The sequence below is a fragment of the Pavona decussata genome, unplaced genomic scaffold (assembly GCF_977016875.1).
Source record: "Pavona decussata unplaced genomic scaffold, jaPavDecu1.1 SCAFFOLD_53, whole genome shotgun sequence".
NCBI classification, from domain to species: Eukaryota; Metazoa; Cnidaria; class Anthozoa; order Scleractinia; family Agariciidae; genus Pavona; species Pavona decussata.
Genome location: NW_028145475.1, coordinates 4,013,422 through 4,036,149, shown reverse-complemented (window position 1 = coordinate 4,036,149; position 22,728 = coordinate 4,013,422). Strand labels below are relative to the sequence as shown.

The 22,728-nt window shown below is 41.4% G+C and overlaps 1 protein-coding gene across 1 annotated transcript; it reads right to left on the bottom strand.

Moving 5' to 3' along the window:
* Positions 1 to 18,455: 18,455 nt before the first annotated feature.
* On the bottom strand, positions 18,456 to 19,864 carry LOC146480578 (uncharacterized). The gene is made up of 2 exons (XM_085109808.1): positions 19,737 to 19,864; positions 18,456 to 18,924 (listed from the first exon to the last, which is right to left on the bottom strand). Exons 1-2 carry the CDS (start codon positions 19,815 to 19,817, stop codon positions 18,469 to 18,471), a joined length of 537 nt encoding a protein of 178 aa, XP_084965934.1. The 5' UTR covers positions 19,818 to 19,864; the 3' UTR covers positions 18,456 to 18,468.
* Positions 19,865 to 22,728: the final 2,864 nt, after the last annotated feature.

The following is a 22,728-nucleotide window of genomic DNA, read 5'->3' as shown; positions in this document are numbered from 1 at the left end:
ACATTTCTAATTGGTGAAATACTCACCCAAAGACTTTTGAGCCGGACAGGAGGCAAAGTTGCGCCTACTAGACCCTAAAAGTGAAAACTGTAAAAAACAAAAAGATGCCCGTCAGATCTGGAGAGCTATTCTGGAGGGATTAATAGTTGGAAGATACATGTACATGCAAATGTAGGTAGGTTCATGAAGCAATAATGTTCAAAGGCAATGAAAGTTCAGGGGTCAATAACTGCAAAACACAAGTATCTCTAGATCTTAAGCTAATACCACGTAGTTTTCTGGCTCAGTTATGCCTAGCTTTTCTCCTGAGACCTCTCTCTTCTCTGGGACACTGATGACACCTTAGCCGATTATTGACATAGTAATATTGATATCCTCTGCAACAACACAGGATAACCCCCTCCCCCCTCCCCCCCCCCCCCCCCCACCTCAACTCCTTTCCCGTCAGCCCAATCCTGAGTACGAGTACAGTTCTGAAAAGGTTTCCTCGATAGTTCTCTAGTAGCATTTAAACTTAAGTTGTTCAAAGCTGCACGGGTATGTATCCTGGTTGAATTATGCTTTATTTATAGCCCAGTGATGTGGGCTCCTGTGAATCCATTCTGGCTTCTTTCGTACTGAAATGTCAAATATTTTCAGCAATGGAAGCGCTTTTCAACAAGAGTAACAGGGAGATGGTAACTTTTAATTCAAGATTAATATTGACCAACTTTACAAAAACCAGGCTCCGAGCAGAGAGATAATGTGGAGCAAACGTTCTTGTATGAGTAACCAACATAGCTTCAGTTGGTGGTAATGAATGCAATTGAAGAGCTGAGGGATGAAAGGGCCTGTGTACATTTTTTCGGTTAAATTTACAGTGATAGAAATTAAAGCATTTCAATGGTGAAATCAGCCCACAAAGAAACGAAGTTTTAGTTTTTGTTAACTGCATAAAAGAAAAATGACTTTTCCATTTTCGTTCAAACTGGATTAGTATTTGAAATTTTGCCCAAAAATGTATATAGGCCCTTTCTGCACTCAGACGTTCTATTACTGTTCAAACAATTCTTGTGCCTACATAGTTTAACGTAATCAAATAACATCTTGTACCTAACTGCATGTACCAACCATCTACATTAATAGATATGTAGGTTTAAATTTGTTTTTCAAAGCAGGTTTTTTTTTTTTTTTTTTTTTCATTTTTCTTTGTCTCAGATTCATGACCGTAACCTAGAACAAACAGAACAAAGGAAAATTGAAAATCAAACTACAGTCAAATCTCCCGTAAGCGACCACTCAAAATGCCAAGATTTAGTGGTCGCTTATGAAAGTCGAACCAGAGGGGGTCTCTTCAGGGAACAGGTCTGGCACGTCTACTTATTCGAAGAAAATTTATTGCATGCATTTTCCTAGTTACAATACGAACGGTATACTATGTTGTCACTAAAAGTTCCTCGTAAACTCTAAGTAGCGAAGTACATGCAGCGAACATGGAGATCAGACCATTTGTCAGGTGGTCGCTTACAAGAGGTTAAAAACAACGAAAAGTTATAATGCCGTCACCTCAAAACTGAAGTGGTCGCGGTTGCTTAAGAGAGGAGGTCATTTGCGAGAGGTTCCACCTATAAGGCGAGGTGGTCGCATATAGAGGTTCGACTGTACTTTCAAAAATGTTATAATAATGCTCCTATAACCAGGGTCTTGCATAAGTGGAAGAAAGGATGTACATACTGGAAAGACTGGAAAAGAGAGCCCTCAATTATGCCCAACCCAAAAGATTGTCAAGGGCACCTTCCCCCCTCTCCATCCCCACTAAGTTTTTACGGTTGGTAGGGATAGGAGGAGCCGCCAAAATTTGTAAGCTTCGGTCGGATTAAGAGCACTGACAAAAATTTTTAAGGGTCGGAATCCTGAAATTTTTACGGAGGGAGGAATGTACATTTTCGTCCCCAGAGCCTTCTGTCCCTCTTAGCCGGCGCGGCCTGGTCCTCGTGCCCAGCCTCCAGCGATAAAGAGGACCAGGCGGCTCTGGAGACGAGAATGAGGGATGTACCAATTACCGTGGCCTTAGGTCAGTTTCAAATTGGTTTAAACAAGTTTTTTTCATCGACCCTTTCTTAACTTTTTTTGGTAGCAATTGGCAATTTGTGTGTAGTGGCCCTTAGTACAGTGTGGGCAGTGACTACAAGAAATGTTAAAAATGCTTGGAAAAAAGGAATGATCCTTGCCAAAAGACACACCACATTTTTCTGAATCAGCTATTCAGGATATTAAAATCAAGACCCTCTCCAAACCACACCACATGAGGGCGGACTAACGCTCCACAACTGGGCTGGCCATACCTGCAGTACAACAAATAATGAGCAGTTTTTAATCACCCTTTTTATGCTCTTTGGCCCCGTTCCCAGGCGACTCTCTTTTTTCGGTTGGTCGTAACCTGGATATCAGGCCTTCCTAAGGGGAGAGGGGAGTGGAGAGGGAAAAAGCCTGATATTCAGGCTAGGTTAGTCGTTGATCACTGCGTTTCGCATCCTTCCCATCAAGCCACGCGTTCCTGTTTTACCTTTTTTTTTACACGAAATGAGCTGGCCTCTGGGACCCCCTGGGGACAAGGCAGGAGTGTTTTTGTATTTCTTTGTTTAATTGTGAAGCTTGTTGCATTACGACCAAAGTAAATAAGTTGCGGAGTTGATAATAAATATAAAACTGAAATAAGCTTTATTTTACAGAGAGGGCGGTGATTAAGAAAGAAAAGTAAGAATGTGGCTGCGTGAAGCTAATGGGCTCTCCGAGTCTCGGTGTCTAAATAATTTGAGATCATTCCAGGCTGCAGGGATGACAGAAAGGAGAAAGGAGTAGTTGAAAACAGCAGTACAAATGGGTTACAAAAACTTGCCCCATAAATGAATTATGAACTATAAATTACAGTTTACAGTATTCGCTTCAAATTTTTATTGGCTTAAGACGTCTGTCTTTAATATAACGAGAGATTATCCAGATTTCGGTCGCCCAGCACGTACTAACACTTACTAAAACAAACACTGCTCTAGTATCCAGGATAAGGTGTGAAGTGTGATCAATACAAACCTTTTAATGAAAGATAATTACAGCCTACTGGTCATTAACAAAGTTTTATACGGTGAGGTTCCGCCCCGTTCTCCAGACCCTTGCCCTTTCATATAAAATTTTTGAAAGAAAAGGTTACCCAGTGAAGAAAATTGTTCCCCTTTCACATACCCACGGCAGAAGCACTACTTCTTATTTCGGCGAGACATTTTTCGATAAAGGCCCTTTTAACTTGAATACCTAAAAACAGTTTTTCCTACCCTTTTATATACCTCCATCCTGTAAAAGATACCCTTTCCGTGCGGAGCCTCCCCGCATTGGTGAGTATCTCGCCGGGTCCTCGCCGGGGATGAACCTAAAGTCGCCGTAACCTTAGGCAAAATTTGCTGTAAAATGAAGTCGATTTCTAATCGGTGATTTTTGGCAATTTTAGCAACTTTTATCCAACTTTTACAGCGATTAAACGTCGAACTTTTTCATAGACCTTAGTGAACACCTAGAGCATGTTTACAGTATGGGTTCAAATGCCTCACCCGAAAAGCCAGGTGATTCGTTTCCAAAGCCAATTGTCAAGGAATAATCCGCTCCACCTGATAGTGAATCAAGTCCTTCTAAACACTGCTTTAAAAGGGAGCGAGAAGCAAGAAGCAGAGAAGCAAACGAAAACCTTCGGAGAGGATAAAAAAAGCTTTAGCAGTGTTTAGCAGCGTGGAGGGTGACAAAGGACTTTTACCGATATATACGGCTACAAAGCAGGCTATTAAGAAGTTTATATAGACACGGCACCCACCCTAGTTCAAGGCCTCGAGTGTCAACTCACTAGTATAGACTTGAACATAAAAAGCTCAAGCAAGGAACTAAGACTGGTATACTATGAGCACTAGCATTGCGTATTAGACAAGTTCATGATCAAGCAGTGTGGTTATCACTGGAAATTTGACGTGATACACCATGCCCACTTACCACAGTTTAAACAACGGAGCGAAATTATTCACGAAATGTCCATTTGTCCCATACAATCTCGACTCCAATCTGTTCAAGAAGTGCGTTCTTTCTACATCGAACGGAATTAAAGTGACAACGTTTGAGGTTAAACGCAAATATTGGGTCCTCCTGGGGTTAGCAAATGTCACCGATACGTCCCCCATAAATGTTGGGAAATGCCCTTCCTCACAACACGGGCTCTGCCATCGAAGTCATATGTAGCACGTTCTCTTTATCATAGCCCCTGGTAATCCTTTTCACAGCCGAGCGATAGTGGAGAAAGACAAGTGCCCGGCGCCTTTAAATAACTGGAACCCATGGCAAAGGGAAGGAAAACCCCGAAAGAAAAACCCTTGTTCCCCTGGTTGGAGTTGAGTGCGGGATTAATCACCTCACCCCCTATAACCCATTTGATTATGGAAACTGTAATCTCAACAAACACAGACTACAATGGATGCAGTACAGCGGAGGTATGACGGCTGTGGACAAAAGCCGAAAGGAAGCCCATATCCGGCCAATGAATTAATCGTTGGCGGAACCCAAAAACCGGAGATGGTTGTTCGAACGTGAGTACAATGATCTCAGTAGGCAAAAACAGCACAAATTACAGCTGGAAAGGGCCCGTCACGGTTAAAATTAAAATAAACTTACAAACGTGTGGTGGTGTTTGCTTAAGTGTTAAAAAAGTTATGAATATTCAAAGTCAGCGTGGGTAGTTTTTGCAAACATCACCCCGGACATAAGTTGATTTTAGTAAGTTTTCCAGCACCGCACCAGCACCGCTTTTTGACAGTTATGTTGAGCTCGTCCGGCTTCCAACAGTATAGCAGGTTTCCAAATTGAAACTTTAAAATAAAATATTTCATTGATTAAGTTTAGCAATCGTTTTTATAAACGTTCATTCACGACTCGATGTCGTGGAATAATGGTTTGTCAAGCATGCATATTCAAGACAGGATAAAATGAAAATTTACCCTTATCAGGGTTATGGGCTCCTGCCCTTACCCTTCATCGCCCCTCTCAAAATATGTGTAGAGAAAAATCAAGGGAAGGAAAGTTCCCTTTCTATTTCAAATTTATAAAATGCGGGCTTTCCAAAAAGGCTAGTAATGGTATGTGTTGAGCTGGGAATTAATCGGAATATTGAAAATTGCAACATCCTGTGATGAAATCAGCAAGATCCAGAAAACTTTCTTCAACATTATTAATGTAACAATTATTCCACTCGCGTTTGCTGGATATGAGATGATTACAGCCGACTCGGCGCTTCGTGCGCTTCGTTGGCCTATCGATCAAAACAAATCCAACGCGCACTCGTGGAATAAGTGTTAAAAATAAAGTATTCCTGTACAGTTAAATTTATAACCTCCATTTAACCCCGTTTCAGTATATTTATTTGTTTGAGTACCTGGCAAGATCGATGTTAAGGCTAGTCTAATATGCAATTTTATATCAAAACGAAAAGATTACAAATTGCCTTTGATATATAGTTAACGCATACACTTACAAAAGTCTGCTGTGTACAAACCGTCGTACAACATATTTCCGCTGTCAATAACCTCACGAATCTGCGTCCAACAATAGTCGTCGTTGCTATATGGCGCCCACCGACACTGTTACGTAGCGCAAGTTACTTGTTCCCGGATGCAACCCCAGCGCATAGTGCCGTTTTGATCGAGGTAAGTTCTAAGTAACCACAGAAACCGCTCCTGGCGATTGTTGTGGAATGTTTGCATGTACTTGATGTAAACTGCCAAGATCTCTTTGTTTTTTTGGGTTTTTTTTTTCGAATAAAGAAATTTTTCAGACACTTTAAACAAATAACGTATCATTTAGGACCATGCTTCGTTTAAACTTTTTAAATGAATAATTTCCTTTCATAATACACATTTCCAAAGTCGGAAAGTTCCTGTCTGGTAATTTGTTTCTCCGGCAACAATCGTAGAACTTAGAAAATTTCTCCTGGGATTCTCCAATAGATGTCTTGTCCGAAAACGGCAAACAACGACCGACAAAACAATAAACTTTCTTGAAATGCATTTTAATTGAGTCAAGCATTTATCAAGAAGATTAATCTTTTGGTTACTCAGAAATGGATATGGATCTTCGATACAGTTCCGTTTTGCACACACTGTTTATGGCAAAATGTAATGATCTTTCTCCAGGTGAACGCTTTGCTGATGCAAATGAGATGTTAACTTTGCTGTAGAAAGCTTACAGAATTGGAGCGTGAGTATGGATACCAGTAGCAAAGAAGGGCCGTTTGGGTTACGGCGGACTCCAGCAAATCAGATTGCAGGGATCGTTCGTCCGCCATAACCCAAACTGGCCTCCTTCACTACTGATACCGAACAGATCACGTGTTCATCATGACGCTAGGGTTAGGGTTAGGGTTAACCTAATCTAGCAAAGACAACTGAAAACCAATTGCTGGAGAAACTGACCTGAACGGCTTGAGAATGTGAGTATAAATATACTGAGCATATTCTCACTGCATATATAATTAGCATGTCACGTTAGCACGCCTCATTCCTTTAATCCCGAGGGTTCGGGCTAGTAGCGTCTAGTATGATCCTTTGCGGCCATTCAGGCATAAGATCTGGCTACGCGGCGCGAGATCTCGCAGTTTGACGAGATTGCCTTGGAAGGCGCTTTGCGCTTAGTCTGTCATCACCGCTACCAGCCTGCGTCATTACTTGCGTTAGTTTTCCGCTTTCCCTCAAGTTCTATTATGGCTGAACCAGTCTTGCCTCCACCTCCTGGCCCTGTTCCTGATGGGGACCCGGTTGCAGTTGAACCAGTTGTTCCGCCCGCCGGCGCCGAGCCAGCCGAGCCAGTGGAGGTCGTCGAGGTAATTGTTTTGGTCTTTGTAGTTTTTGCGTGTGTTCTTCGCGTTCTTGACCAGCGTTTTCGGCTTCTCGGTCGCCTAGTTTTGTATTGATTTGCGTTGGTTTTCGTTTCTCTGCATTTTGTTGCTCGTTTTTATCAGTTTTGCTAGGCTGCGTTCCTTTGCGCCTTCTTAGTTTCCCTTCCCACGTGGTTTTGCTGCTAGTCTTTGTTTTCCGCCTTGTTGTGTCTTTGCGCATTTTTTCGTGTTATCGTGTCTCAGTTTGCTCTGCTTTATTTTTTGCTCTCCCGTGTTCGCGGTGTTAGGTTTTCGCTCTTTGTCGCATTTTCTATATGTGTACGTTATATTTTTATATATTTTATGTGTTATTTTTTCCTGCGGTTGTTCGCATGTTTGCCCCTCCGCGTACTTCATTTGCACGTTTTCGTTGTTGTATTGTTTCCATTGTCGAAGCCCTCTTTTGTTTGGTGTCGTACATAAAGTAAGGGTGTTTGGTAAACCGCTTAGGTTTATGGCGCTGTTAGCTGGATATTAAACAAACAAAGAATAAAAATAAAAAAAAAGAGGAGGAGAGGCACGGAATAGTGGCCGCAGAGAAGGAAGGATGGCGCAGAAAAAAAAAATAAAATAAAAAATAAAAAAAAATTAAAAATAAAAAGAAAAGGAAAAAGGAGGAACTGAACAGGAAATGAGGGAGGTGAAAGAGAAGGAGAGGAAATGACTTATGAGAAAGCGCCGGAAGACAAAAAGAAAAAAGAAAAAAGGAAAAAAAATAGAGAGAAATAGAGGAAGGAGGTAAAGGAGAAAAAGGAAAAGTGATTTATGGCACGGCGCCAAGGAAAGAGGAAGGAAAAAAAAAAGGAGTAAAGGAAGAAAGCTAAAGGGATAAAGAGAAAGAGGAAAGAAAGAAAAAGGAGATAAAGGATATGAAAAGCAAAACATATGATATGCAATGAACGAGAAGAGAAAGATATAAGGTTTGAGGAGGAATTGAGGAAGGTAAGAATGCCGAGATGGTGTTGAATGTAATTTTCAGTTGCAATGTCGAGTGTGGGGATTATGAAGGCCATTTTTTAGGATAGAAGTTTCGTTGGGAGTTACAGAGACCAAGGGAGTTTTTCAGACTTCGTTTACGATTAATGTTTTTTTTTGCAACTTATTTGTTAGCCAGGCGGTGGATATAATTTTTGTCTCCGTTTGCTTTTCTTGTTTCTCAGCCTCTCCCTGACCGTGTTCAAATTCTCGAAAGGAAATTAAAAGCCTTGGAGGACGAGGGAGCGCGTAGAAGCACTGAGAACGCTTTGATCACTCTCCGAAGGCATTTGAACCGCCCGTTGAATATGTTCGACCGATACGAGGCGATAGAGTTGTTGCAGTCTTTGGTGCGCCTCGCAAGGAACGAAGCACACGAAAAAGCTGACATGTACGCGGCTGCTCTTGACGAGGTCAGGGCGAGAGTGGACCAATTGGATAATGAGTCGTTGCAAAGACTATTCGTTGGTCTTTTGGGGGACCCAGTTCGATCCAAGATTGCAAAGGAAGCCAATTCCATTTTGAAGTCCTCTACCAGGTCTGCAGCTCCCCCGTCACGCGGATCGCGTTACGCCCGCCCGAGGCCTTATGGAGGTGGTCGTTGTTTTGTTTGTAATCGTTACGGCCATATGGCACGCGAATGTCAGTTCAACCAACGCCCTTCTCAATTTTCTTATCGTGGTCCCCGAGGGGGGTTCAGAGGCGGTAAAAATTAGCTTAGCTTGGAAGAGGCTATCAGTGTTCTGTTAGGTTTTTGCCCTCTAAAGTTTGTTTCTCTCCGCCTCTATTGCTGGCATTTGTATTTCGGTACTTTAAAAGTTGTTATGTCAACAGGCGCCTTCAGTATTTCTTTACTGCTGTTTCAGTTTATGTCGTTCTATGGTTTGTTGTGCGCCATGTTTTTATAGTTGTTTAGGCCTTGTTCTCATGTATGTTTCGCACCCCAATTAGGGAGGGGGGTCCTCACTCTGCCCTCGTTGACCTTGGGGGGGCCTTCTCTGAGCCTCAATTCTGGACCTGGTTCAGAGCCTGGGGTCAACGGAGGGTTGGGTTCCCTTTAGTTTTCTCCCTGTTTTTTATATCTGCCCTTTTCCACTTCTTCCCCTAGGTTGTTTTCCGAAAGCAGTTGTACGATGCTGTAGCCGTCCACGGGACGGTTGAGCCATCTTGGTGTGATATTTTTAAGGGAACCCAACCCTTCGTTGGCCCTTTGGCTTCGCCTGCCATGGTGGCGAGGGATCCAGCTCTTGGAGTTTTGCGTAATCTTCGTTTTAGGATTCCCGATGACTTTCGGGCTGGATCGTTGCATGTGCACCCGGAGGTTTGGGAGGGGTTATTGTCCGGTGTCAGTAATGAACACGTCGACTTTATGGCTGTAATTAACGAGGGAGTGAGGGTTGAACAGTTTTTCATCCATTTCACGGGTGATTTCAAGGGTAGGAGTTTTGACTCTCATCGTCCTCCTCCTATCGTGTTGGAAAATTCCAAGTCGTGCGCTCCATTTTCGGATTTCATTTCCTCTACTATATTGCAATGGGTTTCGGCCAGAGTCCTGTCGGTTTGGGGCGAAGTTGGCCGGGTCCCACCACCTTACCTAGTACTACCCCTCACCGTTGAATCTTCCAAGCCTCGCCTCTGCCACGACGAGCGGTACCTTATTTGTGGATAAAGGATCTCCCCTTCAAGTTAGACCATTTTTCGGATTTACCGAGGTATGTCTTATCCGGTCATTACCAGACATCCTTCGATGAGAAAAGCGGTTATCAACACGTTTATCTCCACCCGTCTTCCCGTGCATTTTTCGGTTTGCAGTGGGAGGGTTTTTATTTTACTTTTTGTACATTACCTTTTGGCTGGAAAGTTAGCGCTTTCCTCTATCATAACCTGGGCCTGGCAGTTTCTGGTGCAGCGCGTTCCTTTAGCGTTCCACTTTCTCAATATATCGATGATCGACACGTTGGTCAGCTTTTTGTACAGTCGTCTGAGCAGCCCTGGGCTCCTAGTTACCGGAATGCTGAGGCGGCAGCGTACATTCTCTGTTACCTACTTGTGGAGGCCGGTTATTTTGTTAATTTGGATAAATCTCAATGCATCCCGTCCACGTTCGTCACGTTTCTTGGCTTTATATGCGATTCTATTCGGCAAGCTTTCGTACTTCCAGAGGGAAAAAAGGTCAAATTTAAGGAACTCAGAGAGAACATTTTAGCGTCCAAGACTGTAACATTGAAAACTCTTCAGCGTTTTGCCGGTAAAGGCGTTTCTTTTAGCCTGGCTGTGGCTGGTTGCAAGTTGTACCTGCGTGAAGTCTTCAAAGCCATTGCTGGTCTTGTGCGTAATTCAAAGGCGGCTACCAAGGTCACTGGTCTTCTCCGATCTGAGCTGGAGTATTGGCGATTTTTAGACGACTGCAATGATTGTTTGCCTTGGAGGTCGGAGAGTCACATTACTGTCACTTTGTATTGCGACGCTTCTAAACGGGCTTGGGGAGGCATTTTGCTGACTAATATCGGCAGATTAGAGGCTCGGGATTACTGGCGGGATGAGACGGGGAGCATTAATCTTTTAGAGGCGAAGGCGTTATTGTGTGCTTTGGATGCTTTCAAATCAACTATTCGAAATTCCCGCGTGGATGTCCATACGGATAGCAGAGTTCTGTTGGGGTCTTGGCAACGCGAAGGTGGAAATAACTCACAATTAAATGACGTTATTAAGGCGATTTTTTGGTGCAGTCGGGATTTCAACTTTTTGATAGACGTGCACTACGTTCCATCTGCTGAGAACCCAGCCGACCTTCCGTCGCGTCGCCTTTCGGACCTTGATTGTACCCTTTCTGAGGAGGTGTGGTCCCGTGTCCAGAGAATGTTCGGTCCGCATACCTTTGACCTCATGTCACTTGACAGCAACTGCCGCCGTGATCGGTTTGGCAATCGTCTGCCACATTTCACGCCCTGCCACACCCCAGATTCATCCGGCATCAACGTGATTGCACAACGGTTGCCTTCCGGGGAAAACCCTTTTGTTTTTCCCCCCTTTGTGCTGATTGGTCCGCTCCTTCGTTTCTTCATTGACTCCCATTATCATCGCCCCTTCACTATAATCGTGCCAGACATACAGCCTCGTCGGTACTGGTGGGCGTTCTTACAAGCTACAAGCGTTGATCGATTTCTCCTGGGAAGGAAAGGCGACGATTTTGTTTTGTGTTTTCCTTCCGCCTCAACTCCGGGTTGGTTCCCTAGACCGCTCCAATGGGACCTTTGGGCATTTCGTTGCGTCTGTTGAGTAACAACCTTCCAGCTTTCGCTTTACAGGCATCTTACCTACGTAAACTTCTTTTCTTCAGGTCTCACGCCCCTGGAAAGCAGCCCGCAGGTGTTCATCTTGCCTCTATCCAAACGATCGCGATGCGAATTTTTGCCAGGCTTGTGGTACGTCAACAGGATCTCTTGTTACTCCGGTTGTTCAGCCTGGTCTAGATACGAAGGCGATCAATAGCCGTTTTGAGAACTTTAAATCGTTTTCTTGTAACAAGTCATATCAGAAGCAGAAGTCTTCCTTGGAGCGGCAGTTGTCAAGTTTTCTCGCCTCTTTTTCGCCGCCGAAGTCTACAGCCTCTGCTACCTCTGAGGACATTGTTGAATTTCTTATTAGTAAAGATAGGACAGGCAGAACTATTGTTCACACTCGGTCGTGTGATAGGAAAGTTTGGAAATGTTCCCGCCGTTTAGCGGCCGGTTCCGTGGACTCCCTCATTGGGAAGTTACGTGCTATTTATAATAAGTTAGGCCGTTTGGGTAATGCTAACCTTGTTTCGCACGCTTTAGTCAAGGAATATTTAAAATTTACTAGGGAGGAGCAAGCTAGTTTGGCGGTAACTCCTAAGCAAGCGGTCCCTCTTTTCTTTTCGAAATTCAGATCGCTTGTCGGTCATTTTAGAAAGAAAATAGCCGCAAGTGTGTCCCTCTCCCTTGTTAGTAAATATATATTCTTGTTAGGGATGCCACCTTTTTTATAGTGGATTTTTTCACTGGGGACAGGGCTTCGGATTTGGGACGCCTCTCCTGTGACCAGGTTTTCAGGTTAAGAGATCGGGAAGGCTTTTTGATTAGATTGTCTCTTACGAAAACAGTTCGCAAGGGGTCCCCTCGTGAATTTGTCCTCATCCCTTTTCGGGACCCAGAGGTCTGTCCTGTTCTTTGGTTGAATTATTATATTCGTGCTTGCCAAGCTCTGGGGGTCTCCTTGTCTGGGGGATACTTTTTCCGAGCTTCTCATCAAGGGAAGAGTGTCGGGGAGAGGCTATTTCTTGGTTCTGCAATTAACAACCGTTTGCGTGTGTATCTCTCCGAGGCCAAACTTTGTGCTGGGGAAACACCCCACAGTCTTAGGGTCGGCCTTTCCGACACCCTTAGCATTTTGGGCTGTTCTCCGAGTGAGATAGCCCAGTATTTGGGATGGAGAAGTACTGATATGGCGAGGCACTATACGCGTGTATCTCAGGCGGCTAGTGCTCTTAACCTTTTGGAGTCTGTCATGCCCCGGGTTTCGTCTGTTAGTGCCACAGTTTCTCGTCCGGGTAATATCCAATCAATAGTCTGATCGCTCCCGTATTTTTGTTTCTTCATACCACAGGGTTAGTTTCGCTACCATTAGGTGTATGGGGGTCTGAGTAATGGGATGGGTGTTTGTAGAATAAAGCAATTTTAAGCGTTTTTCGGGCGTAACGTGGTGTTTTCCTCCGCTTGTGTGTCGTTGTTTGGACGACGTGCGGTGCCGGCGAGGCATGGCAATTGTTGGGGCCGGGAGCGGATTTCTCCCATAACTTAGTCCTTCGTGATCGCGGCAATAGATATGCTGTGAGAATAAATTACTATTCATACTTACATTCTTTCAGTTTTGAATTCTTAATAAAATCCCAGAAAAGCCTACTTGACAAGTAACAAAAACGCTTTTGTGTAAAAACCTAAGAATATAAAATGTTTATTCATAAGTCCGAGCCTTCGGGAAAAAAATCAGTTCAAAAAATTGGGAGACTGGAAAATTAATACCTTTCGTTTTCGGGAGACAAATATGTCGTTCAAAATGCTATATAACTCATGCCAACTCTACGGGAAAAACGTTTATAAAAAAATTAAACAAAGATTTTAAGTCACTTTGTGGAGTCGGGAGAAGCGTGAGGGCCCGTTTAGGCTGCGTAGGATTTGGCAAGGCCTTAATTATTTATGCTTGCTACGAAGGGAAACTTGTATCTAAAACGATTAATTCTCCTGAATAACTCGTATCACGGTATTCTCGGACCACATAAGAACTCAGTAATTGCTGGCGAGAGTTAGCGAGGCAGCACTCTATTCTTTACTTGTATAATGGCGGAAACAATCCAAAATTTGTCGGATGTAAGATCGAAAGCATGGCGCAGTTGGTTGGTCTTTTTACTGTCCAGGATATCCACGCCTGTTATGACTTGCCACCACATATTTAAAATGTAGATCGCTCGTTGAAGCTAACCATTCTATTTGTCAAGTCAAATGGCTGTCTGCACTTTGAGGTGAAATCTGAGTCTTCACTCATCCATTTGACCATCCAGTCAAATTCAGGTTTTTCAACCATTGAGACAAAAGAAACTTCTCGAATATAGTACCAAATTGCCGTTTGCAAGTTGACGCTGAACATTCTTCAAAATGCGTTTGTGTTGTTGAAAGGCGCTTAGCGATTTCTGAAGAACGTAGGTTTAAGCTTAATTGTTTGTGACATTTACAAGGCACAAAATATGATAAAAATGGACTTGATTTCATGAATACAGATGACACGCGTTATCTTTCATTTCTCATGGGCTTTTACTCTTTTTCATCTCATTTCATATTGCATTGTCCGTATTTTGTTTTAGCTATTATGCCAGCACCTACTTTCACATTGAAACTCCTAGTTATACAGTGTTTCAATTAACGTTGTCGGTTCAAAGCATGACTAAAAGACGAGACCGAAAGTTTACGTGGGATTTTTATGAATAAATTCATCAAAATCAGTCATGCCTGGAGAAAACAATAGGTTGTAATTAGCAGTACAATGACCTGCACGTGCAGGGATGATTTTGATGAAATTATTCATAAAAAATAATCCCACAAAACATTGCGGTCTCGTCTTTTAGCTTGATTTTAATCCGACAACGTTAATTGAAATAGCTGTATACATCTTTATAAAAAGAAATAAGGTGGAGAAGAAGATAACTAAGAGAAAAAGAAAAACCGTAGATAGAAAGAACATTTGGTGTTGGCATCGGTTAGGAGTGTTGTAAGAAATGTTGTAACATAGCTAGAGTAAAGCATTCGCTCTGATTGGTCAACTAAGCATTTGCTATTTGGCCATTGGTACACGGTTGTATATTTACATGAGGATAAAGTTCTGGTTTTGTAGCGTAGTTTTTCAACTTTGTCACTAAAAAATGTAAAAGAATACGGAAGACAACATGACTCAGCAAAGAAAAATAGGTTTGACATCGCTTTTTCCAATATTTTACTCTTTCCAATGTAGCTAGGATTTGTACTTATACAGGGGCGAGATTCATGAGGCCCTCCTAAGTTAAGATGGGTCTGAGGTATTTGCTCCTTCACAATACTGTATCCTATTTTTGGAATAACAATAGATTATTGTTAACAAACAAACACCTAAGGGTGCTCAGTAAAAACCAGTGATAAACTGTGTTTGCTAGGACCACCGTGACAAAATAAAAGTACCGGATCCTGTAGTGAAGGATCTAATCAGCAAAAAAATTGTAAAGCAAATAATCTAAAAAAAGAGCAAGGCTGATTTCACGGTCAGGGAAGTATATTTTCCAATATTTCGAAAGGCACGGCCTTTCTTCTTCAGGGTATGTTTGAGTCCCTGAAGAAGAAAGCCCGTGCCTTTCGAAATATTGGAAAATATACTTCCCTGACCGTGAAATCAGCCTTGCTCTTTTTTTAGATTATTTACCTAAGGGTGCGTTCGATTGAGCCCTTTCCGGAATAGTAATACATACAATGATGACCAGAAATCCCCAATAAGAGGTTTTTGTAGTTACTGGAGTACAAAATGACTTCCCAAATTTACTCGGAAAGAGAAATCTAACAACTATTCCGCTTATTTTTATTCCCGAATACGGTCAACCGAACGCGACCTTAGATCCATTCTAACTTATGAGATTATGTTACGAATGAAATGGTTTAAAAAACGGCTTAGCATGCACTATTATGGAGTTTTAGATGCACGCGAAAAGTTTTGATCAACACACAAAAAGGTTCTTTTATTATTATTATTATTATTATTATTATTATTATTATTATTATTATTATTATTATTAGGGAAGGAAGAAAGGAAGAAAGTGTCAGAGAAGCCTTCAAGGAAACGTCTATTAATGTCACAGTGCAAGGGCAGAAACATCTGGGGGCGGTGATAGGTTCCCGAGGGTATTTAGAGGAATATGTCAGCGAAAAGGTGTCCAATTGGGTCAATGAAGTAGCGACGTTAGCAGAATTTGCTCTATCTCAACCACAAGCGTGCTACGCAGCCTACACCTTTGGCTTGAAACATCGGTGGACGTATTTTTTAAGAACTCTCCCCGACATTCAGGATCTACTAGAGCCACTAGAGAATGCAATATCTCAAGTGCTCATTCCTGCGATTACTGAGCGTAAGTGTAATCAGCTAGATAGGACCATTCTAGCGCTGCCAGTCCGCCTAGGTGGTCTTGGTTTTGGAAACCCATGCCTTGAAGCAAGCCGCGAGTACGCTTCGTCAGTCAAAGTAACAACACCCCTCGTTGAACAAATCGTATCCCAGTCACATGAGCTACCAGAAGATTCCCTCGTAAAATCAGCACAACAGGCAGTAACAAGGGAAAGATCAAAGGAACTCGTAGACAGAACAGAGCGTATTAAGGAGATGGCACCATGTAAGACTAAGCGAGCACTGAATCTGGCGGCGGAAAAAGGATCATCGGCGTGGCTTACAGTCCTCCCTCTTAAAGATCTGGGTTTTAACCTCAATAAAAGGCAGTTCCGCGACGCTGTTAAACTACGCTATGACTGGCCAATAGATGACATCCCTTCCACATGTGCATGTGGGGAAGTTTTTACAGTTGACCACTCTATGATCTGTAAACTAGGAGGTTTCGTCATTCAGCGTCACAATGAGCTCAGAGATCTGGAGGCTGAACTCCTGAGTACAGTTTGCAGTGACGTTGAGACTGAGCCAGTTCTCCTAGACATCTCTGGAGAACAGTTAAGTAGAGGATCCAACAAAGCACAAGATGCAAGATTGGATATCCATGCACGCGGGTTCTGGGAGCAACGACGATCGGCATTCTTTGATGTAAGGGTTTGCCACCCCAATGCTGAATCGTATAAGGACCTGGAGCCGCAACAGATCTATCGTATGCATGAGAATGAGAAAAAGCGCCTGTACTCAAGGAGAGTTCTCGACATTGAGCATGGAACATTTACACCTTTGGTCTTCACTACAACCGGCGGAATGGGCAATGAATGCTTGAGATACCATAGTCGACTAGCGGAGCTGATTGCTATCAAGAAAGGGGAGCAATATGCTAAAACCATGTCATGGATCAGGAGCCGAATATCATTTGCACTGTTAAGATCTGCACTCGTCTGTCTTAGAGGCTCTAGGACACTACGAAGAATGCAACGTGACATCAAGAACGCGGACATTGACATTGAAACTGCAGAAGAGGCCATTTGAGAGATGCGTATTTTGTTTATTTATTTGTTATTTTTTCTTTTTATCAAGTAGACCGATTTTAAAATGCCGAATTTGATTTTTTTTAAAAAAATTCATGACATTTGTTCTTTTTTTCTTTTTCTTTACAAAAACATTGTTGCTTAAAAATATTATCTTTTTTTTAATCGAAAAGAAATGTGAATAGGTTTTTTAATAGCTCTTTTTTTTTATATACTTTTAACTTGTAAATAGCAATTTGTGTGGAATATTTTAATAAATTATTATATTATTATTATTATTATTATTATTATTATTATTATTATTATTATTATTATTATTATTATTATTATTATTATTATTATTATTATATTTTTGGCTTCTTATGTGCCAGACCACCGCAAAAGCTGTTTTTCATTTCTAAACTGTGGCAGTTAAATACGTTCACCTTACTTGGATGGCCATACCATTTATCTCTTTCATGTAACCACGTTTTCGGTCGAGTATTTTTTTTCTTAGTCGTTTTATTTTTCTTCATGGCAGTCACAAATTATAACTTCTTTATATCAATTTACTCATTAAACCTGGATTTAACTCTCTTCTCCTCTAGAACGGATTTTTGGTAAACACTAGTTTTCTTCTTTTCAAGTTTCATACACGAAGTTTAAGTCACTTAGCTAAATATTTCAATTAGAAAAAGAAAGCGGGAACCTTACCACTAGACCACCGAAGACCCACTAACAGAGACTGTAATTTTTTGGCTAGAAATCCTAAACTCCAACATCAAGTCATCAAATTTCAGTCACGTAAAATTTCAAGACTTCCGAATATACCGTTTTCAGAAAGAAAATACACCTTTTTGAAGTGGTAAATTAAAAGAATAACACTGTACGACAATATTACGCTTCGAGGACAAATTGTGGTAATCAGCCATGCAACGTTAATGCTTGCATAGCCCAAAACATCCCTCGTAAACACTTCAGGCGTTCTCGTCGCATAACAGTTGTAACGATTGTCTCGGCGAGTTTCAGTAAGCAACACGAGCTAAAACTTAACCCAAAGAGTTTATTGTGTAAAATAAAAAGGTCTTTGTTGCCCAAACACAACCGATAACTGAATGCAAAGAAAACATTTGGGCCAAGTGAAGCCAAGACTACAACCTCTAAACAACCACAAATTCAACTGTTCCAACATATCAGAGGCACCCAGCAGTTGACTTCATTTCGGTGGAAATTTGTTCGGAAATCGCCCCAGAAATTCGGATTTAGTTGCATGGAAAATCTAAAGATTTCTTGGGAAAAATGTCACGACTCAAAGTTTCGTAACACTGGAACATAAATTTCTCTCGTTTGCGGAGGGGTAAATATGGTCGTTAGAAATGCCAAAAATTGTCAGCTTATATTTTCGTAAAGCCAATTAACCGGTAGCTAGTAAATTCGAGAAATAACTAAAATTCCATTCCCTAAAACTTTTTGCAAGTTAAATTTTAAGCTAAAATATGCTAAGAAGATCTATAAGTATTATCTGTCTTTAAAATGGGTACTCTGGAAACACAGGGACGACGTTTTAGTATTTGCTGAAATGGTTTCGTTGGGTGCTCCTGATATATCAAACCAAAGACTTCGTATGACACATTTTTAATAATGTGAAATTAAACTACAAACGCTTTGTAGACTATTAACAGTTTGTGTTGGTTTTAACCACGCATCACCCTAGAAACAACAGTGCTATTTCAAGCATCAGTCAATTTGACGTTTTTTAATACTTATGCCAGTGTCAATCAACGAACAATCATGTTCTACCGCTTACTCATAGTTTTACTCGAACACTATTCACTAAGCCACGGTGGGTTTTCATCCGGTCAGGGACAGCAGACCTTGGGGGCCAATTATTGGCAAATGCTTGAACACAAACGAGACAATGCGACCAAAGGCATTCGTAACCTTATTATACCCGTAACGAAACCAATGTTGCCGTACGCATCGACCATATATTTCGCCATATTCATCTTCTTCGAACACGTATTCCCAGTCTCCATCCCCGGCCTTGATCACAAAATCTCTGCCCGGTATAGACAGGATGAAAGCAGCGTTCTTCATGTCAGCTCCGTCATCTTGCGCATCTGGTATGAATGACCTTGCAGCGCGAAGAATTCTTCTTGTTGTTTCGATGGCGATGAATTCTTCATATGTGATTTCCCCTTGCGCAAGACTGCTCCAGGCGCTTCCTTCATTTCCGCATCGTTTGACTTCCTCTCGTCCAAGAGCTACTTTGCTGATTTCCTTTACCCTTATTACATCAGAGTAATGCTGCAATGGATCAGTAAATAAGATAATAATATGTCTTTGCCCTCCTACTTCTTTTTATTAAGATCTGTTCTCGTCTACAGAAAAGAACTACTGGAGCGGGTCGTTGCATAAACCACACAGCTACTGCGTATGTTGCGTTTGTTTAGACAGGAAATGGAATCCCGCTTTAATATAATACAAACAGTTGTTCTTGCCCCGACTAAAAAATGATATTGATATTTTGGCGCATAGTAGCCCGCTTACAAAGTAAGGACAACAAACCAGTTTTCTTCGAAACAAATGATCGAAGAGCTCTCACAGCTAACAGTAAACATCTAGAATTGAACAACGATTGTCGGTTTAACTTAACTCCGCTATGTCGGTTTTCGAGAAAAACTGGAATAGAAATTAAAGGGCAATGGAGGTTCCACTTTACAGACAGTTTTTCTTGCCTCGCCTAAAACCTGTTATTTACTTTTTCTCTCTTAAGAGCCTGCTTGATACGAAAACAAGTTAATAAGGACAAATTAAGAACCAGTTTCTCCGAAACAAGTGATCGAAGAGTTCCCGGAAAAGCTGACCGACGGCAAACGCTTGTCAGATCGGCATTTCATGATTCGAAGGTCAGTATTCATTCCGCAACCTGAACATATCAAATGGGTGCAAAAGCAAAATAACAGAACAGTATCTTTATGACGCCGATCTAACGCGAACAAAGCTTATAAGGAACGCAGTTCAAAGCCTGCTTGCCCTTCTATCGTAGCCATATCCCTCATATGTAAACGACCCGCGAACTTCACAATTTTGTAGTAACAGAGAAATGCTTCCCTTACCCTGACCATCCTATCCCTTCCAAGAAACCCGGAGGAAGTCGTAGGCTTCCGCTTTGAGTGACTGCTAAAGACCGATCCCATGTTTATGTGGCCAAGAAAGATCAAGTACTGGAAAGGAACTGATTTGGAATTCGACAAAACCTCGCTCTCGAGGGCGTTTTATTAAAAAAAAAAAAAAAAAACACACAGGAAATTCCGTTTTAACAGGGCCTGACCTGGCCTTGCCTCCCAAGCAGTCATTTTTAGGGGACTCGTATTACCTCCGTTGTGGGGAGGAGGTAATACTAGTCCCCTAAAAACTACTACGTGGAAGGCTAGCCCTGCCCTTTCTCACATTCAGTTGTCAATCAAAAAGATCAGAGTGAAACAACTAACAGAATGCATGGGCCATTTTATAGGGGCACCCAACGGATCGTTTCGGTAAATTATCTGTTCAGAAGGCCCTTAATCCCCTACAATTTTCTAAAGGGAATTTTCACTTCGAACTTTCGTGATATGGGAAATTTAAGGCCTAGTGTTTTCGGATTGACAAAAATGTCGTTTCGGGTACCGAAGAAAGGTCAGCTAAGATTTTCGGAAAGGAAATAAGACCTAAGGTTTTCGGGAAATGGACAAAAATGCTCTAGTAATTTCGAAAAGACTCAAGTTCACCTAGAATGACCGAACAGATAAAAATATTATAGTGCAGCCTAAAATGAACCTACAGAGCTTTAAAGGCACTCCAGAGAGCCTAAAAAAGCGTTTCAAAGGATCTGAGAGAAAACTGTCGTTGGGTGCCCCTGATTTTCTCTGGGCGCAATCCATTAGGCCAAAATTTCCGATCAGGATTTCCGAAATGTCCTTTCGTCAATGGTATTTTCCCCTTTAAAGGGCAGTTAATCGTTCTCGACGGATGATTCTGTTCTTCCGAGGAATCGATAGAATTTTAAATTCATTTTCATAGCTAGCGTTAGGAAACAGAATTTTCGACCAACTAAATAAATATTGATGCGATTGCAATGAGCTTGTAGAAAGTATCCTAAATCATCTGTGGTGAAGTATAAAGAGAGACACACTGCATTTTGTAAACAACGCCGAGCTAGTGCCAGGTTGCGCGGGTGTTTACAGCGTAATCCGGAAATGTTCCCCAGTGGAACAGAAAATTCCTGGAATTTCCAAATTTCCGGGAAATATAACAAGGTTGTCCGAAATTTTCGAAATAAACTTTTCGAAAATTGCCGTTCCATTCGATTCCGAAGCGGAATTTCCGGAAATTTTTGTTGAATGGATCGCGCCCTATTAAATTCGTTTAGTTTTTGGAATAAATCCTGTTATTCGAATAAGAAAACGAGCTATTATATTAATTGCAGACAAAATTTTTTTGCGACAAATTTTTTCAGGGGTGACTTGACTCAACAAGTTGCCACGACTGAACGGTGTCAACATTTGCACTTCACACATACCAAACGTGACAACAAAAAAATGTATAACCAACATGTACAAAAAAGTACAATGATTTGCGAAATATGTTAAACACAAAATAACGTACGAAGAAAGGCAAAAACAGCAGGTCATAAAGTGCTACATATGCAGTAAACGGAATATCATGTCAGTTCACCGTGAACACACAACTGAGGTCAAATCACGAAACTCTTGCGTGAGTGGAAACCAAAATGATCATTGGTATTGCATGGAATGTTTTTCTTTACCATTTAGCCAGGAAGCAAATGCACTTTTCAACCTTGAAGATTTGGTCAAGAATAAGTTCAATATTTCTAATAAAAACCCATTCTGTTCAAATAATGACTATTGTAATCAAACAGATCACGTGACCCTGATAGTAATTATCTAATTACACAAATTCCCGGTGATAAATGCCAATACTATGCAGAGGACAACTTTAAAGAACGAATGCATCAGTGAAGAACTTTCCTTGATATCTATGAACATCAGAAGTATCAGGAGTAAATTTGATGAAATATCAGACTAGTTTAAAAGATCACTAAAACTTTTCTTTTCTGTTTCAACGGTTGGTTGACTGTATCAGGGCGGGTGTTCGAACTGATGCCCAAGCGCAAGTGCAAAAAAAAAAGAAAAAGAAAAAACGCTAGTCTCGCTTTTGTAAGTGAGGTTCTCAAACTCATTAATAATTCATCAAGAGAAAACAAAGAAAATCACTACCGTGACCGTGATTTGGATATGTGATCGTAATTACCATAAAATTTTGCCAACTTTAGCCTTGAATTTCTCCAAGAATTATTGATCATTTGGGAAGCCATATCAAAGACTCGAAAGTGTGTTTCATCAGATATCCAAACACCTCGAAGTCGTTTAAAAAAACTCGGCTGCGCCTCGTTTTTTCAACCTGCTTCTCAGTGTTTGGATATCTGATGAAACACACCTTCTCGTGTTTGATATATTACTTCAAAGCATCTCGGAAATGGCCCTGATTAGCTTAATCTCGCGGTAGGAAAGGTTGCATGTAGAAAAGGCTATGAGGCATACGGTTGGGAAAAAAATTCGGCAGCTTAATAAATGAGCTTTTATGGCTTTCTTGTTCGCATTAGTTAACGGCCTTCTGTCGATAAACTACGCCTTCTCTTCTTTTGTTTTGTTCCTCAAAAGATTGTTATGCGACAGCCAAAATAGACCTGATTTCCGTCTTCGATCGACATGTTTCAATGGATGCAATGTCCTTATGCACGAAACACAACAGTTTTTTTCGGGGGATGCCCTGGAAAGACCACGTCAAGATTTCGGTCAATTATCGTCTTTCCTCGTCGTCTTATTATTCTTCATGGTAGTCACAAATTGTAATTATTTTTATTAATTTATTCATTACACCTGGATTAAACTCTCCTCTTCCAAAGACGGGATTATTGGTAAACACTAGTTTTCTTCTTCTAAAGTTTCATACACGAAGTATAAGTCACTTAGCTAATTGTTTAAATTAGAAAAAGAAAGCGGAAACCTTACCACTAGACCACCGAAAACCCGCTAATAGAGACTGTAA

Excerpts from the sequence above, each read along its gene's own strand:
- LOC146480578 (XM_085109808.1), bottom strand. The coding sequence starts at position 19,817 with ATGGGATCGGTCTTTAGCAGTCACTCAAAGCGGAAGCCTACGACTTCC. Across the intron at positions 18,925-19,736 it reads GAAGGGATAGGATGGTCAGG|CATTACTCTGATGTAATAAG; the intron begins GTAAGGGAAGCA and ends GATCCATTGCAG.